The sequence below is a fragment of the Antechinus flavipes genome, chromosome 1, assembly GCF_016432865.1.
Source record: "Antechinus flavipes isolate AdamAnt ecotype Samford, QLD, Australia chromosome 1, AdamAnt_v2, whole genome shotgun sequence".
Lineage (NCBI taxonomy): Eukaryota > Metazoa > Chordata > Mammalia > Dasyuromorphia > Dasyuridae > Antechinus > Antechinus flavipes.
In genome coordinates, this window is record NC_067398.1 from 16573188 (window position 1) to 16592570 (window position 19383).

At 42.5% G+C, this 19383-nt stretch overlaps 1 protein-coding gene across 1 annotated transcript in view; it reads right to left on the bottom strand.

Moving 5' to 3' along the window:
• Positions 1-5416: 5416 nt before the first annotated feature.
• Positions 5417-19383, bottom strand: part of DNAH12 (dynein axonemal heavy chain 12) — a 136909-nt gene continuing 122942 nt past the window's right edge. The window contains 9 exon segments of the mRNA XM_051979504.1: positions 5417-5962; positions 7688-7755; positions 8290-8381; positions 9839-9976; positions 12152-12356; positions 13738-13841; positions 15555-15743; positions 16617-16850; positions 17933-18070. Coding sequence (XP_051835464.1) covers positions 5772-5962; positions 7688-7755; positions 8290-8381; positions 9839-9976; positions 12152-12356; positions 13738-13841; positions 15555-15743; positions 16617-16850; positions 17933-18070 — 1359 coding nt within the window. The 3' untranslated portion in view covers positions 5417-5771.

The window sequence follows — 19383 nt, forward strand, 5'->3', positions numbered from 1 at the left end:
GATAGTTGGCAGAGATTGGCCATTTCCTTCTCCAGCTCATCTTACAGATGAGGAAACTGCAGTAAACAGGGTAAAGTGATTTACCCAGGATCATACAGCTACTAAGTTGCTAAGATCAGGTTCTAAAGTCATTCACTGTGCCATCTACCTAGTTGCTTAGCATTTAGAGTTGAAGAATTCATATTAAAAACAATAGGATCTTTCATATTTACGTTTCATAATAGTAACTCAGAGTTTTCGTATTAATCTATTAATAGATTTAATATTGCAATGACAAAACCTTCTATAATTCACCAGCCCTAATTATAAAAGGCTGCTTTGAAAGGAAAAAGTAAGCACACAGTTATGACAATATCAAGACTGTTTCTTCAAGAGTATAGACTGACCTGATATAAGCATAACAAAGGAAAACTCCTTTATCTCTGTTTTATTTCTAAATTCTAAATGACTTATAGTATGAACAGTAAATCATATAACAAAGTTCCACATTAGTCACAAGGTATCATTATCCAGGCTCAGAATTAACCAGGTGAGAAAAATAAAAATGGCAAAATGGGGAAATTGAGTCAAAAGGATCCTCTAAACTACACAAGATTGTCTCTTCAAGTTTTCCAGGTATAGTCACATGTAATAATTCCCAGACTGGACAGCATGTGGCCTTTCCTTTAAATGGTAGACTATTTAATGACAATTCGGACAATCATTCCCAAAAGCAAAATTCAGAACTCAAGTCCCAAGAGGTTTCACCTGAAATACCAAAACTTTACTAATCACAGCATATGGTTCTGTTATTATTGCTTTTCTCATGCTGTTGCAATAACTGTTAACAATAAGCACACATGAGACCTTCGCCTTACCTTATTTATTATTTTTAGTTTAAATGCATCCTGGAACAGAAATCAATCATTTAGAATTTAGGAATAACCACATTCTGGAACTTCACATAGACAGTGAATACATGATCGTTCATTCAAAAACTCAGAAAAATGTTGGCTGCTGTAAGTTTCCAAATTAAATGATATCTCTATTGTCTATTAACCCATAAGACAAAATAAAATCTTTAAAATTAAGGTCTGCTGATACTAAGATAGCGCAAACAAGTAACTTCAATATATACTATTCACAGATATAATTTTATAATTTCCACAAATGATTTTGATACCCCTACTCAAATTAGTCAATTTAGTCAATTTATTGAATGCTATCCATAATTATATTAGTGAATTAAGCAGAATACTTTTAAGTTTCAATTAGTTATATATGTTATTGCTATTAGAATAAGAACTATGAATGTTTTTTAGAACTATTGATGACTATATTTTTATTTATCCTCTGGATTCATACTGTTGGTTAATTTCTGCATTACTCTCACACACACCCATACACATTCTGTAAGATGCTATGATAAGGTTCATTTGTTTCCTCACTCCTATGAATCCCAGTAGTCCACTCCTAGTAATCTTTCATTCAAACCTACAACATCCTAAGATACTGTTCATCAAACACTAGGAGATCTTATGACTTGTGGAAGATCCTACAATGCTGCTGAAAGGGTCTTATAACCTTTGGAAAGTCCCTGCCGATATGACCTATGATCTGTAGAATATCTCGTGATCTGTGAAAGGACTATTGACAAAATGCTCATGATTGACGGGCATTTCCCTTAGCCAAGCTTAATTGCCAATTAATTAAGCCAATTGTTTATTTAGCCAAGCAATAATAGAATTGACCGATTAGTGAATTATAACATCCCCCTCTATTTTTAGTATTCTCCCAAAAATATAAAAGTAGCCATAGGGAGGGTTTCTGAGCATGAATAAACATCTTGGAACCAATTAATTATTGACTACTTATTCTTGGAGTTCTCAGTGACTTTTATTATGCATCAGAATTTTCTAGTCCACATGATGGCCAAACACAATCGATCAATCAGATAAAACTCACTCTACTCAAACTTTTAAGTCCCTCCCTCCCAACCTTTTGGCTAGGAGAGTTCTATTGCTTTAGGACTTTCCAACATGATGCAGATCCAACAAGATCTTAAGCCAAGGCCAAAGGAAAGCTCCCAAGGAAACTCACAGACAAGGTGCCAAAGCCTGCACTACATTTTTTCCAACAGTGAGTTATTATCCATTGTGAAGCAAAACAAAGCTAATTAAATACTTAATAGTTTTCAAACATTATGACCACATTCTTTAACAAACCGATTCATAATCCAACAATGTTCAGATTAAAAGAGAAATTAATTTTCTAATGAAACAAAAATGTCACCATCTAGGCACCATTTTTCAAGTTAACAGCATTTCTTGCGTGATTGTTTCACAAAATTTGCAATACAAGAAAAATCAAAAATCTAACAATACATAAGTAATATTGTGTATTTTTAAAACTAACACAAAACTTTTTGTCTGTCAAATAATTATCGATTCAGTTGAATACACTTCCAAATCTTCTTATGTAGAAAATCACCTCGACTATCAATTTGGCATTTTATATTAATTGCATTCAAAAACCCAGTATAGAATAGTTACATGTAATAAAAATAAGAGCTAACATTTACATAGCATTCCCAATATGCCAAACAAGCACTTTGCTAAGCACTTTACAATTTTTATATCATTTGATCCTTACCACAATCCTGGGAGGAAGGTGTATTTACTATCCAATTTTACAGTTGAGAAAATTGAGGTAAACAGAAGTTCATTGACTTTCTCAAGATCACACAAAGTCGTTTCTGAGAATGGATTTGAACTCAGGTTTTCTTGATCCTGGCATTTTTCAAGCATATTTCCTTAATGCTAATTATCAAGCATCTTGTACTAAGTTCTCATTTACCACAATTATCCTAAAAGGAGAACAGATCTCACTGTTAACGAGACCATAATTTAGTTTCAGGACAAATTTCAACCAGATCAAATCTGTCTTTACAACCACATAGTTAACAGTGAAAATCTCAATTTTCCCAAGAGCCATTAGCTTTCAGCATCTGAGATTACATTAGACTCACTGCTCATTTTCAAAGATTCAGCTCCTCTTTTAGAACCCACAAGGTTCCAATGTCTACCATTTCTCAAATACTTCCATACTTGCAATTTATTTCTGCGGTTTCCATCTGGCAAATGTTATAACTTTCTGAAACTGCTCACAGGTACTTCTCCAAAAAGTTTCTCATGTCCTTCTCACTGAGATAAAAAGCTTTCTCAAACCTTTCCCAAACTCGGAACCCTTTCAAATTTTCCATTCCCACAGTCAATGCAAAAGGACTCCAACTTTTAGCTTCCACCTATTCTCCTTTTATCTTCTCTGCTAGCTTAAACCTCTCTTGTACTTCCTCTCTACTTACCCCTTTCACTTTGACTACAGTCTATCTACCAATTCCTTTTTTACTCTGATTCCACACTTCATCTTACTGTAGTTACTTTTGCTTAAACTCATTTTTTAATCATATTGTAATTTAATTCCACTGAATCTTTCCCTTATAGATTTCCACCAATTAATCACTAAACTTTGACTTCTCGATTTGTATAGTCTATTTCAATTTAGGTGATTTAGCCACTAAATTACCTAAACGACCTCATTCTGTTGAATCATTTCAAAGTAGCTTAATTCTGTTTAGGTCCTTATTTTTGGTGAAATAGATCTTTTTTAGTGAAATCTTCCTTTTCCCAGGAAAAAAAAAAAAAGCAAATATCACCCTCTAGGAATAAGAACATATTTGCCTGTAATCTTAATCGTAGCTACAAATCTTCAGAAATCCACCAAGAGTTTTAGCAGTTACAAAAACCTTTCAACCATCATTTGGAAATTTATAATAAAAATATATTTTAGTGACAAATTTAGTCTCTAGTTTTTAATGCCATAAACTTACACAAACCAAGAAAAATATGGTTTTTTTTGTGCCTGCAGTTTTCAACCTAATCACCCTTGCAAAGGCAGAGAAAAATTATCTCTATTATCCCTCATCTCCCATCATCTTTCAGTCATTAGCCTGAAAGTCTAATCAAAAGGGTTGGTGGAAATGTTTCTGCTTAACGGCACAGAGCTGGGAGAGCAGCTGTATGTGGGACTTCATTGTGCACCCTTCCAAGAGTCCTTTCTGGCTTGTCGCAGTCTTTACAGGTGATTAGACGTTCCCTTCAAGTTCTCCAAGGGAAAGTAGGCCTTGTGACCACCAGATGCCATCCAGAGGAGGAGCCGCCATGGAAAGCTGCCCCATTCGAGTTTCCCTCCCTGAGCCAGGCTCCTCCTAAGGGAATGAGGGGAGAACACCTCTGGATGCTGGAACACCTGGGTCCCCACGCCACTGCTGACACTCACCTGCTTGGCACCGGGCAGGTGCCTGGGAATCAGTTTTCACCCGTGAAATATTAGATGGTCTGTAGGCCCTGTCCAGCTCCAAATCTACGATCTGGTAATTCCCTTTACAACAAAGTACTTCGTGAGGGGTTAGATTTTCAGCTGTAGAGAATGATTGCTTCAAAAGCATCAGGAAAACATGGGCTATCATTGCTCCGGCTTTCAGCTGGGGAAAGTAGGGATTGAAAGGCAGAGGAAGCTCCCATTTCTGGGTCAGCACCTTCTAGTCCAATATTATTACCTAGAACATCGACTTGTACAGGGTCACACAGCCTGTGTCTTGTTCTTTTGGGGCAGCTCTCTATCTACTATACCCCGCTATTGATATATAATATACATATTGTTTATATGACAGATATAATACATATAAAATATATAATACATAATAGCCCTACTACAGACTATTAATGCTTTGTTTTTCACTTGAGGAAAGCAGTAGGGAAAAAAGACGCGCCCTTTGCTCTGATGGATCCGTTCCTCCCACAACCTCCATTTTAAGGACGTGCCCAGGAGAGCCGCCCCCACTTCTTTCCCTCTCCAGCCTCCACTCCTGGCTCTCCCAACTCTCCTACCATTCTCCTTCCCTCCAACACGAGCGCCTTTCTCGGCTCCCTCCCATCCTGCTTTTCAGCTTTTAAAATAATGTCTTCCATCAGAATCTAAGTTTCTTGAGAGCAGAAAGTAGCTTTCTTTTTCACTTTTCCTCGCGCGAGAGCATGCTAGGGACTATGCACATAGCTAGCATTTAATGCTTGAGAGCGATAAAATGTGAGAAGGCTTCATAATTACAAATGAGTAATATCAAGGAAAGAAAAATGGGGAAAAGATGGGTGAGAGCAAAAAGAACAGAGGCAACCTGTGTTCTCCACTGGTGTTTACGAGACATGAAGGGAAAGGGAGGGAATCTTCTGCAAACTGAGACTTTGTAATGAACTGGAAGGAGACCGTGGATGGGTGGCAATCTGCACTACTGCAGGGAAGACCTACCTAAAGGAGAGCCAGGATTCACTTGAGGACTGAATGATGGAATTATCACATCTAGAACAATGACAAGGGAGGAATAATTCCAGTTCATTCTCTTTCATCGGATTCTTTTTTGTATACATGCACATACCATAAATAGAAAAAAAAAAATCAACGACACAAAAGGAGGAAGATACTTTAAAAAAAAATAAAATTTCTTTTCACAATCAAAGTGTGATGTCACAGCAAGTTTATCTTGCTCATCACATGAAGTCCGGATTAAACACAGTGGTTTCTGGGGGGAAAGGTTTCTATAAATGAAGTCTTTTTTTTTTTTTTTTTTAAGTGCTCAGGAAGGACCCTGAGACACAGGTCTTGGAGGTGGCGGAGTCTCCAGTGGCTCTGAAGACACGTGAGGGCCTCGGGTGTCCCATGCTCTGGATCTGCCCGGCCTAGTCATCCAGCTGACACAGTAGAGCCACCCCTCGCTTGATCCAGTGCTGGACAGGGAGGTCTGTCTCTAACATCATGGCGATGACAAAGTTGGTGGAGTGACCGGTCGTGGACAGGGTCCCTTTCCGCTCACTTGTCTTGTAGAGGGGACATGTGTAGGCAACGGTCTTCATAATTTTGGACTTCTCAACTAGAAAAATAAGAGAGGTCCGTAATTATTCTAAGAAAACAAACGCCAACGATCGATGGGTAAAGATCATTTCTTCCATGAAAATCAGAATAGTTGTCTTAAAGCTCCCACAGCTGGGTAAAGACCAAATCACTGACCTCCACTCCGCCCTGTCACCTCTCTGCCTATCTCATTGGGATATGGATCTTCATTATTCTAAGTGGAAGGGAAAAGGAGAACGGAACTCCCTCCACAAAAGCAGGTCTTGCCATAATTCTCCAACTTGAAGCTCTGGGAGCTTAAGAGATTAAATAACCTGCCCAGGGTCCCCCAGCTCATCTGTGTCAGAGGCATATGTCCTCATGTCAGAAGCGATTGACATATATGTGTGTGTGTGTATATATATATATATGACACATATAGTATATATATGATATATATAATATGTCATATATATGTCAATATATATATTGTACAAACCCGACCTCAGACACTTAACACACTTCCTAGCTGGGGGACCCTGGGCAAGTCACTTAACCCCAATAGCCTCAAGGGAAAAAATCTTCAAATTAAAAACAATGGTTTTAAGGGGGAAAGTAACTATAGAGACTATAGTAACTAAAGAGTTGATTGTTTTGAACAGAACTTTTGACATGTATAAAGTACTTTACATCATATGACTGAGATAGCAATTCTGTAAGGTGAATATTATTATCCTTTGAGCTTTATTATTTGTTATTTCCTTTGTTATCTCTTGGCTTTTTTTTTTTTAACAGTAGAACTTAATTTCCATATGGAGGCACTTGCTTATATAGATTTTCAGCTTTTTTTTTTTTTTTAACAAGCATTGGTTTAAGGGCTGAAACAAAATTTGGGGAGGTCAGTGACACAAATATTTATAAATGAGAAAAAGAGTTTCCCAGAAGGTAGAGAATCTGAAAAAGGGATCTGAACCTAGGTCTTTGCTAGCTTAGTTTTTGACCTGCTGTGCTAGGTCCTGTCCTTGGGAAGAGAAAATTAATGAGAAAAAAAAGAATGTCAGTTTAGGCCTATTTAAAGATGCCTTCTTAGCCATTCAGTAAAGAAATGGAAAAAAACTGTGCATGTAAATGTGGGGAAATCCTTCCCAAACTGATTCTGTATTTAAATGTATGAAAAAGCATGATTTTAATGTGATGCAAGTCCAGAAGGGAGGCCTGTGAAAAAGTAATGGTAGGAAATGACCGTTAGGAAGAACGCAGCCATTTTGGGGGGACGGGGGTCTGGGTAACTCTCACTACCCCTCCCTCAGATCACAAAGGTCATATCCCATGGCTCCTGGCCAGCCTTCTGGGTGGGTACCACTAATGGGCTCTGAGGTGCCCACAGGTAACTGTCAGATCAGGATCCGGGAGGTGGGAAAGATGCAAACACTCTTATGATTTTCAACATAAATCCAGGGGAAAGGAGAAAAAAGATCCCCCCCCACTTTGGACACATTCTCCGGGATGAAGAGGGCAGAAAACAGAGCAGGCTAGCCCCCAAACACCGTCCCCCACAGCAGACTTTGGGCTAAAGTCCTAAGAGCCCCCAAGCCAAGCCAGCAAACGTGGCCACATGGCTGTCAACAAAGTTGTGCCAACAACTAAGGGCCAGGTTCTCTCTCTGTGGCTAAAAGTGGCCGTGAGAAGCTCTGGGGGTTTGGGGGGGATTGGGAGAAAGACCCTCCCGGATGGTCTTTGGAACTTTGTGATTAGACATATTTACCTGGTTTTATCCATATGACGGGCATCGCATCAAAGAGAATTTTAGGGAGCTGTTCGGCGAGCTGTCCCCTGTCAAAAGAAATCAGAGAAAAGCCATGAGAAACACATGGAGAAATGAAGCTTTAAAAACACAGCAAGTACTTGGGGACTTTACTATCATTTTAATGAGGAAAAACAGAAAACGAAGGGGCATGTTGGGCTCTAATGTGGGTTTGATTTTGGTTTGGTTTTAAGGAGAAAGGGAAGAGATAAATAAACTCAACAGTGAGCAGTTATTGACTGTAGCTATATTGCCAGGCATCGTACCCCGAGAGGCAGGAGAGGGAGAGGAAAAAAGGGAGAGAGAAAGAGAGGGAGAAGAAAGGGAGAGCGAGAGCAAAAAGAAAGAGACAGAGACAGAGGCACACAGAAAGAAAGAGAGACAGGGACAAAAACAGAGACAGAGAGACAGACACACAGAGAGAGAAAGAGCCAGAGACAAGGAGGAAGGGAGGGAGGGAAGAGAGAACCCCTCTGGTGACCCGCTCGCTGCCCCCCTCTCCGTGCCCCCCCTACACTGAGCTCAATGCCAGGTTCAGGGCAGCAGCTGGAGGGAAACCTCACTTGATCCTGTCCCAGCGCGCTCCGTCCAGGTACAAGCCGTGGATGTAAACTCCATCTTCAGGGGGGGTTTCCATGGTGTCTAAGGGAATCACCTGAAAGGACGAGCATGGTTAGGAGGGGAAATGAGCGTGAGAGCATCTGGAGCTTCTGTCCAAGCTTTAAAGTCTGATAAGATGCTGTGGCCCCTGGGCTCTGGTAAAGGTCCCTCGACTTCCCAAGATTTGTTCCTGGAAGGGGATTCTGGCATTGTTCTGACTTAGTGGGCCCCAGTGAACCAGTGAATGAGGAGATGGAAGGATGAATGGATGGATGGATGGATGGATGGAGGATGGATAATCCTGACCTCACTGACAGACTCCCCTTTGCACCAGAGACAATTCAACGACAAAGGTGTGATTGGATTTTTATTTAAGATAACCAAACTAATTGGCTTGTTTTGGATTTCGCAATCTTATGAAAAGGGGGAACATCTGGTGTCTAATCTCATGCAGGAAGAGGGTTTGTAGTTAGAACTTTACAAAAAAGCCTGGGACCGCCTCTTCTGCTCACAAGGACAACACATTTCCAAAATAAAAATAAGCATTATCCTTCTCTGGGAGCTCTGAAGGTTTCTTTGCTTTCTTGAGAAAGCTCCCTTAGATTTTTCCAGTAACTGGCTGAGTCTCTGCTGGCAGCAAATTCTGCCCTAGAGGAAGGGTAAATGCAGAGAACAACCCTACTGTGTGCAGCCTGACTCCTAAAAAATCCTGGTCCTCAGCTCCACCAGGCTTGGAAAGAAGGTGGGTGCTGGGGGAGGACCTCGCATGGAGCGGGCCTTCAGGTGAGCTCAGGAAACAGGGAGAAGGCATTCTTGCACTGGCCCCAAGTCCCACCTTATAAGAATCAGTCACATGGGGAAGCACGTAGTAGACAGAGTAACTAGGAGGATCTGAGTTCCAATCCATCCTCAAATACTTGACACTTACTAGCTGTGTCAAACTGGGCAAGTCAGTCACACATGCAAAATAAATGCTGAAAATCACCATTATTTAGAGCCCAACTCCCTCATTTTACAGAAAAAAATACTGTGGGGCCCAGATCTATTTGTAAAGCATTTAGCTCCATGCCTGGTACACAGTAGGTGCTTTATAAAAGCTAGCTATATGAGCTATTATTGTCCAAGGAGATGCCTTCTGAGTTGGGATGTGACTTGGGTCTCTCTGACTCCCCCCTCCACAATACACTCTCTAGCCCCTGGAAATATCAAGTCAAATTGTCTCGATCCCTCACATCTCTGGTGATAAATTACAAAAACCTGGAAAACCAGGGCCAGGGTGTTCTGAGCTGCCGCTCCCGCCACATAAAAACCTCCGCCTGAATACTCGCAGTAGCCTCTCACACACGTCATCAGAGGCCGCAACGCTTCCGTCACAAGGACGAGGTACGTGGAACACACGCTGAGTTTCGGGATCCCGGGGACACAGAAGAGTATGGATGCCGGCTCGGAAGCCTCCCAGGACAAAATCCTGTCCCCACGAACGTGATACACGCTAGATCAGAGTCACTCTACCTGAAACTCGTATCCCAGCAAGTCGATGGGGATCGTATACTTCCGAGCAAAATTCTGCATGGCTCCGGTCAGAAAGGCCTGGGTGAAAAAGAAGCCCGAGAGCCAAAACACGGTGGGCTTGCCGACTTCATACCAGATCTGGGGAGGGAAAGAAACAACAGAGCGGCTTCCTCTTGTGACTCGGCTGAGCTTCATCTGAGAATGCCTCATCTCTTCACGGGCATTCTTCGTGATTTCACCGACATTGGCCCCACCACCACCGGGGGAATGTGCCCCCAATCTATGACTCAGGGTCTTCAGGGCCACGTGACGTGGGGTGGGCTCCCTCGGGACCCCTGAGGCGGCGTGCCTGGTTATTGCCCCAGCTGCCTGTTTTTCTGGTCGCCCATCTCTCTAATAGAGGGGGTACCATCACTGGGCACTTGGAGACAGCTCAGGGACGTCCCTCCGACCCGGGGAAATGTCACCGTGAACGTGTCAGCCCCGCTCGTGTCGGCCGAGAAGAAGCAGCAGCGTAAGGGGTGAGAGAGACCAACACTTGTCGCGTGAGTCTGGGGGCTCCAATGGGCAGACTGGTTAAGGGGGTAAATACTGTTCCCCAAATACTGATGATCACCCAATGCGATGGATTACAGGAGGACAAGGATGGGGATCACACCGGATGGGGATGGGGAGGGGTTGTAAAAGCAAAAGAGGAAGGGGCCACACCCAACACATCAGCAGGGACTTAATCAGTGCTTATTGACTGATGGACGGACGTCAGTGAGATCTAGTAGAGTCTCAAAGAAGATAATTTAGAAAAGCAATTAGCTGGGGAAAGAGCTATTTTTCATGAGATTTGTATTTTTTGTACCACGATCTCTAGTGGTGACTAATTTGGGTTTAAAGTTCTCCTCACCCCATTTTCAAGAGCCACGCTCTGATTCTTCCTCCACCCCAACAAAGATATCCTTGGCTTTACAGTGATGACATATAATCAATTTTAGGTTTTTATGTGATATTGCAATTATATATTATTAGATAACACAACTATAACATATTTTGATAGTTATGTGTTAATATAATGGTTATATGTAATATAATTATATATAATTTACATAATAGTTACATATAGAATTATGTATAATTAATATTTGTATATAATCAATTCCTATTGATCATATGTAATTGTTGAATGCTTCCTACATCTCATTCCTCTAACTGGATAATAAACTATGGAGCGTGTGTGAGCTACCAACTGAAAACCAAGGAAGTGAAAAAGAGAAAAAACTGTTCTACCATTACAAGGAGTTCGCAGGATCATTTTAAAAGAAACGATGAAAGAAGAAGAATAAGACTTTACCAAAGAGAATTTAATATGCACTAGTTTAGCACATATTGTATACAAGTCGCTGTGCTAAAAATGGGGATGAAAGTGAAAGCTCCCTACATGGGTAGACTCGATGTCACACAATTGGGAAGCGAAGAAAGAGGAGGAAAAGGAGGAGGAGGAGGAAAAAGAGGAGGAGGAGGAGGAGGAAAAGGAAAAAGAGGAGGAGGAGGAGGACTGAGCACAAGCTAAAGAGACCACGCTCCATGAAGGAACGTCCACCTGCCCAGCCACTGCTCAGAGTCTGCAGGGGAGGAGACACTCCCAGCCCGGAGAATGATGGGAAGAGCAAGAGACGGATGGAGGAGCAAAGGAGAGTGTGAACAGTAGAGGAAGGATCACAAAAATTCAACAATCCTGAGTGCTTGGAACCAGGTGGGTTTTTTGCCCAGAAAACTCCAAGAATTTCCCCAAAATTTGGACGAATGAAATTCAGTTGAATATGAAAAGAATCTGGAGAGCTAGAGAAACTCCTTACCCCCAAAATATTGGGGAAAACATGAACCAGCTCCTAGATTGGGCAAGTGTGGATGAGACAGTCTCAATGGCTGGGCCCATCACCAAGATCACAGGATCAAATGTTTTTAACATCTAAAATTTCATAAATACCAAATTTATAAAATCCCAGATTCCATGCTTCTAGAATGTGTTTTCTCTCTGCCTTTCTTTCTGTCTGTCTCTCTCTCTTTCTCTTTCTGTGTCTCTCCCTCTCTCCCCCTCCTGCCCTTCCTTCTCCCTCTTTCCCTCCCTCCTCCTTAAAAATACGCTGACCTTTAGAATGCTCAGTATGTACAAATTCTGGCCCTTGAAGACATTAAGCAGCTCCTGCCAGTCCGAAGGTCCAATATCCAGGACGCTGGCTGGATTCTCATTCCCATTCGGACTCTCCCCCTGTCCCAAACCTCCCCCCAACAGACCCATCAGTTTGGAGGCAGCTTCCTTACCTGTAAGAAGGTCAGCCTGAGAAGGAAGTCTGTGATGTAGCTGCCCAGGGGCTTGAGGCTGGGGTAGGAACGCTTGGCCCACTTTTCTGGCACCTTCCCCACCATCAGGCTGCTGCTCAAGGCCTCGAGCTCTGAGTCCATGACCACCAGCCCCCTGATTGCCTTCTCGAGGTTTATCAGCGAGCTGCGGATTGTTTTAATCAGGCTAAAAGTTTAAAAGCCCAAGTGTCAATAAGTCTGGGTCCTAGTGAGCACTGGTGGATGTATCTGCAATGAGTCCCCGCCTCCCATCTCTCTCACAGTTGGCTCTCACATAAAGGGCCACTTGTCATCACTCTTTAAAGAAGGGATATTTCAAGTCACAATGGAGAGCACCAGCTCTGCAATCAGGAGGATCTGAGTTCAAATCCCGCCTGAGACACTTACTATGACTCCAGGCAAACCCCTTAACTCCAAATGCCTCTGAAATAAATAAATTCCTTCTTTCTATTGGGGGGAAACCGAGGTCACAAGAGTTAGAAACCCAAGGTTGCCTGAATAGTAATAGCTTAAGCAGGGATACAGGCCCTGGCCCTCCAATATCCATCACCAGATCATCAATCTGCCTGAGCATCTGCCGCCATCTTCATCACTATTTAAGAGCAGAGATGCTCCCAAGCCTCTCACATGAGACCCAACCCATTCCTGATCCAGGTCCTCCAGCTCCGACGTTCTAGAAGTCACCACCCTGGAGGATTTCTGTCAGAGGATGGTTGGAAAACTCTGTGCAAACGCTGAAGCATCATAACTGTCATCCCCGTTAATATCATTGGCGTGATCTCATTTTCCTTTCCCTGTGGCTATTATCCGCTTGTATTTAATATCAGTCCCATTGTGCACAGATGGAAGAAATGGCCACACTGGAAGCCCTCTTTCTCTAGACTCACTGAAAGCATCCTTAATCCCATCCCAATAACAGAAAGGCCAACACGGATGGCGTACATCTCATCCTCTGCCCGTAGCAATTGGTTTTATTTGGTTACATTTTGAAAACCTTTTTTCATGGAGTTTAAAGACCATCGATCAAAAATGTTATTCTTAATTTCTTGTAAATCAGTGTTATGGCCATCCAATGGAGATTGTTGGCTGAATTCTCAAGGATGTTAGGGTGGGATTTATGGGAAGGGGGAGTGCAGGCACTTATCATTATAGGTGATTAAGGAAAGTGAGCTTAATTTTTGCAGTGAGATGTCACAGTCTGCTTGTTGCATTATCAATTAAATCAAAAATTTTAATATCAATAAATTAAATCAAAAAATGCATTATCAACAAAATCAAATCAATTATATACATACAACACACACACACACACACACACACACACACACACACACACATATATATATAAATCAATATCAATAAGCCTTGCTTCCTTAAGGGTAAATTTAAGATATAAAAAATTGTCTGTCTACTTTAGTAAAGGGAGTCTCTGTGGGGGGAGAGAGTCCAAACTCAGCAAAACACAGTCCAGTGTTTTGTATTTCTTTTGGGTTTTTTAGGCAAGTATCTATAAAGCTGCAATCAGTAAGAATATAATTGTTGCTTACTTGTTAAATCTCTCCATTTCCTGCACCAAGACCGTATTCATGCTTTCCTCATATCTCACAGGAAACCTCCACAAGGCTGACTCGATGTCAAAGTCGAAGGGGAGCTAGAGGACGACGAATTTGTAAAAGGTAAGTGATTGTCTGAGTCATATCAAGGTACTTCCTATGTCATTAACCCCACTCCCAGAACTGAATGGAGGATTACCGGCTGGATCTTGTTCCCTTTTACCATTCTGGCCAACCTACCCATTTTAAGAGAATGGGGAAACTGAGTCCCATGGAATTTCAGGGACTGGTCCCAGATTGGCCCGGAAATGATACATAAGTGTTCCAGAGTAGGGATTCCTCAGCTTTTCCCACCCACAACCCGTTTTTACCTGGGAAACTTACACAACCTAAGATATAGAGGAATAAAAAAAATTTTGTTGTTTTTTTTTTTTTTACTGATAATTTTATTTATTTATTTATTTGCTGATAATGAATCATAACTGCACGATCCCCTCATTCAGTTACATGATCCCACATGGAGTCACGCCCCACAGATTAAGCAGCTTTGCTCCAGAGGATCTTTGCACAGCTCCCCGCCCCCTTCACGGGTTAGATAAACCGGCCTTTTATAAACTTTTTAATTCGGTGAATTAAACATTGACAGATCGCAGAATGGACAATCAAGTGGCCAAGCTTGGAGACAGGCAGACCCGGGTTCAAATGCAGCCCCAGACATAATTTCTGTCTGCCTCGGTTCCTTCTTCTGTAAAAAAGGATCATACTAGCTCCTCCCTCCCAGGTTTGTAGTAAGGATCGATGAGATCAGTATCTGTAAATATCTTTGTTTATTTCACCGTATCTGTGAATATACCTTAAGGTGCAACGTAAATGCTGTTATTACAGTTCTTAGACTCCTGAGCTAGAGGAGGAAGGGCACAGCCTTATCTTCTCACAGACAGGGGGTTATAGACTCCCGAGTTAGAGCTAGAAGGGCCCAGCCTTATCTTCTCACAGACAAGGGGGTTTGAGGGCCCGGGGGGGCCAGGGCAGCTTCCCCAAAGCACCACACACTACAAGGGCCGGGAGGGATCCATGTTTGTTGTGAACGTCTGTTTTTATCGCCATCATAATGGCAGCGGCCGGCTTCTGCTTAGTTTTCTCGTTTGTAGAGGACTTTACAAATACCTCATCTGGTACCCACCAGAATCCTGGGAGGTAGCTACTGTTACTATCCCAAATTTACAGGTGAGGAAACTGAGACAGACGGAGCCTCAGTACTCAAGGGCACAGAGAGCTTGTTCTAAGCTGTTTGGGGCCCAAAAATCCCATATGAGAAGCAAAAATACCCGCTCTGTGCAAGGCCCTGGGCTAGAACCACAAAAAAGGAAAAAGAAAGACAGGAGATCCCACTTCAGGACCATAGAGCCCGCTATATGATCTGTATGCACAAAGATAAAATAAATGTAATGTGCGCCTACAGAATCATAAAAGTTTAACAAACTGAAGTGCAGGGAGGCTAGTGGAATGCTCTCGGTTTGGGGATCTGGATTCCAATCCAGCCCCTAGCCCCTCCCTGGGTCTCAGTCTGCTTGTCAGAGAATGGGGCAGAGGGCTTTCAAGACTTCCCAGACCCTTCCAGCTCTCTGGGAATCATATTCCTCACCACCATCACCCAGCTGGCTCCTCAGAGACGGGCAGGGCTCCTTGGTTCCCAGTCCTGCCTTGCTCTGCCTCAGGTACAGGGGCAGGAATCCAGGTCTGCTCTGCTCCCCGGAGGGGCAGCGAGAACCAAATCAGGGCAGAGAGCCCCGGGCGGCTCCCTCACCCACCTTGCCCAGAATATCTTCGGTGATTTCAAACAGGGTGGTGTCGGCGCTTCCTGAAGACCCCGACTGGGTGGTTCCCCCTTGGGTTAAGAGCAAAGATTCAAAAAGGGTCTTGGTCTGGTGCAGATCCTTGGAGATGTCCACATTTTCGTGCAGCCCGAATATCTCAGGGTGCTGAGTGAATGGGAGTTTCTGCACAAAAACAGGTTGGGACACAAGATCATTCACATGGCAGAGCTTTACTCCAAAGGAGCCGCAGTCCCAAACAGCACTCGAAGAAAGCTTTTCTAATGATCTAATGATAAAGATAAAAGTCTTTTTCTAATAATTATAATGATACTGGAACAAAAGGAAGGAAGAAGAGTACTACCACTCATACAGAGCTTTAAATCACCCTGGCAGGGGGGAACTATCAGTGTTCCCATTTTACTGATGAGCAAACTGAGGCAAACAGTGGGGAAGCACCTTGCCCAGAATCACACAGTGAGTAACTATCTGAGATCATATTTGAATTCAAGATTTCCTATATGAAAATACCACCCCCTAGCCTATATGCTGGGTTCTAGGTGTGATGTTTGGGAAACATGGGATCAACCCGGCATCCACACCCCCCATCAGCTTAGAGTTACCTTAATAAATTCAATATAATCTGATGTCCAAGCCCCCCATCAGCCCAGAGTTACCTTAATAAATTCAATATAATCTGATGTCCAAGCCCCCTATCAGCCCAGAGTTACCTTAATAAATTCAATATAATCTGGTGTCCAAACCCCCAATCAGTCCAGAGTTACCTTAATAAATTCAATATAATCTGGCGTCCAAACCCCCCATTAGCCCAAAGAGTTACCTTAATAAATTCAATATAATCTGACGTCCAAACCCCCCATCAGTCCAGAATTACCTTAATAAATTCAATATAATCTGATGTCCAAGCCCCCCATCAGCCCAGAGTTACCTTAATAAATTCAATATAATGTGGTGTCCAAACCCCCGATCAGTCCAGAGTTACCTTAATAAATTCAATATAATCCGGCATCCAAACCCCCCATCAGCCCAAAGAGTTACCTTAATAAATTCAATGTAATCCTCATAGTTACTCCGAGGAGGGGCGTAGTAGTTTCCACTGGGAGAAAACATATAATGTGGGTTCTCGATGATCTCTCGATTGTAAAAATCAGCCAGGATAGTGAGCAAGAGGCGCCTGTCCCAATCATCGGTCACTCGTCCGCCATAGTTACACTCCCCCGTGAGGTAAGTGATGGCTTCAAATGGGACTGACTCATACTCATTCACAAATAGCTGGAATCCAGAAAAATGAGGACACTTGAAAACCTCCGCACCTGTCTGAACTCTAACTTTTCACTTTTGCTTGCCTAGACTTATTTGTTCCAAAGGAGTTTCCATTTTGAAGGAAAAGGAGAATCGATGAGTAGTGAAAGAGATGAAAGAATATGTTAATCAAACTTTTAGAAATACACAGATGAAAGAAATTCAAAAGGAGACAGACAAGTCATATAGTCTTGTTACTATTGTATTAGATGTAAAATTTTGTTTATTTTCAATCACGTCTGAGTCTTCATGACCCCATTTTGGATTTTCTTGGCAGACATTGGAATGGCTTGCTATCTCCTTCTCTGGCTTATTTTACAGATTAGGTAACAGAGGCAAACAGTTAAGTGACTTGCCCAAGGTCACACAGCTAGTAAGTGTTTGAGCCTGATTTGATCTCCGGAAGAGGAATCTTCCTAACTTTAGGATGGACATTCCATCCACTTCATCATGTAGTTGCCCAAAATTTAATATATGTCTTTAAAAAGCAAAGATAAATAAATAAAAAGTCCTTCCTATGTTACAGCTCTATCTGCTCAGTAAAAACAACTCCTAAAGATCCAGAAAAGTAAATTCTTTATATATATAACTTGACACTTTCAAATGACTCAGAAACCAACATCATTTTATCAATGGAACTAATGATAATAACAACTAATTAACAACATTAATTATGTGAGGCAAGCATTTTACAATTATCATCTCAATTGGTATTTGTAACCATTCTGGGAGGCAGATGTTTTAATAATCCCCATTTTATAGATGAGAAAACTGAGGTGTCCAAGGTCACACACCTAATAGTAGCTGTGGCAGATTTGAAGCCAGCTCTCTCTGCCCCTGCACCCTTCCATCAATAGATCAGTGACCGTTGGAGACCTTCCACCCCCAGCCTCTTTGCACGACCCCTCAGGAAGAATCTCTGACAGGATGGACAGGTGGAGGGGGGTTTCCATCGAGGCACCAGGCCCGGCTCCTTCAGCCCATCTCCCGGACCACGTTTTTGCCTGAATACAGCTCCCCAAATGTGCCCCAAATAGCAGAAAGCACCTTACCTGCAGCTGCCGGATACTGATGCGCAAATCGGACTCGTTAAACCCATACGGGATGTTCCACCCAAGAGGGCCGAACTTCTTCCGCTCCTGGACAAGGGCATGAAAAAAGCAAACTCCAAAAAGCAGCTTCTCCCACACCTGCAGGCAAAAAGAACCAGACCAAGTCCTGAGTCCCCGTGCACCTTCCCGGCCCCTCGGCTCTGCCCTCACTAGTGTGTAAGCGCTCCTCAGGGAGGGAGGTAATGGAGCTCAGCTTTCAGAGCTCAGGACAAGCCCCTTTAACAGTGGGAGGAAGGTAACGTGAGAGAGAAAGCAATAGGCGGCTCCCAGCTCTGTGATTCTGCATGTCTGGGGCCCGCCCGGGGAAAGGATGGAATCCCACATCCGGGCCCTGGCCAGCCAGGGGAACATGGTTGTCTCCGTTTATATCTCAGCACAGAGCCGGGCACATGGGGATACCCCATGTTGATCGACTTAGTGATAACCCATATTTATTCCTGGTCAGGTCCTGAGCTCCCCTCCTTTGAGAGGGGTCAGACACATGAAAGGACCAAAAAACCGTCACTGGGCCAGAGATGCTTAAAGAACATATTCATTTTGTTTGCCGTCTCTCCTACTCCTGAATGGTGTAGCGTGGAAAACCCCAGTCTGACTTGCACTTCTGAATCTTAAATACAACAGAGGGTTCCCATCGCAGTCATGAACAAGGTAAGGAATCACTGACAAGGCAAAGGAGGAGCCTCCTCAGAATCCTCCAAAGCTTTCCAGATGCAGCTCACATCATGGTCCTCCCAAAGGCTTGTGTGATCCTCCCTCCATAGCAAAACCCCTCCCTCCCTAAGTTACCTCAGAATTTATTTTGTGTCTCTTTTGTCTGGGCATGTACACATACACATGTATAACAGAGAGAGAAGTGTGTACACACACACACACACACACACACACACACACACACGTACACAAGCCATCTCCAAGTCTAAGTTTTTCTATAATTCCAATCAGGTAGCACTGGACCTGGAATCAGGAAAACCAAAGTTCAAATCTGACACTTATTAGCTGTGTGAGCCCGAACAAGTCACAATTTTTCTTTGCCTCAATTTCTTCATCTGTAAAACGGAATAATAACATCTCCCTCTCAGGTTTGTTGTTAGTATAAAACAAGATAATGCTTGCAAAGTGTTTTTGCAAACCTTCAAAGTGCTATATAAATGTCAGTCTTAAAGTAGAAGACAGCTGTCAGTCTTTTGAAAAATCATATATTTAAGCTGTTCACTCTGTTCCCTTAACTAATCATGTTTTTTCTCAAAAGTTTCTTTTTAAAGTGTTTGAAGTGCTGGATGGATGGATGGATGAATAGATAAATAAATGGATGGATGGATGGATGGATAGATGGATGGATGAATGAATAAATAGATAAATACATGGATGGATAGATGGATAGTTGGGTGAAA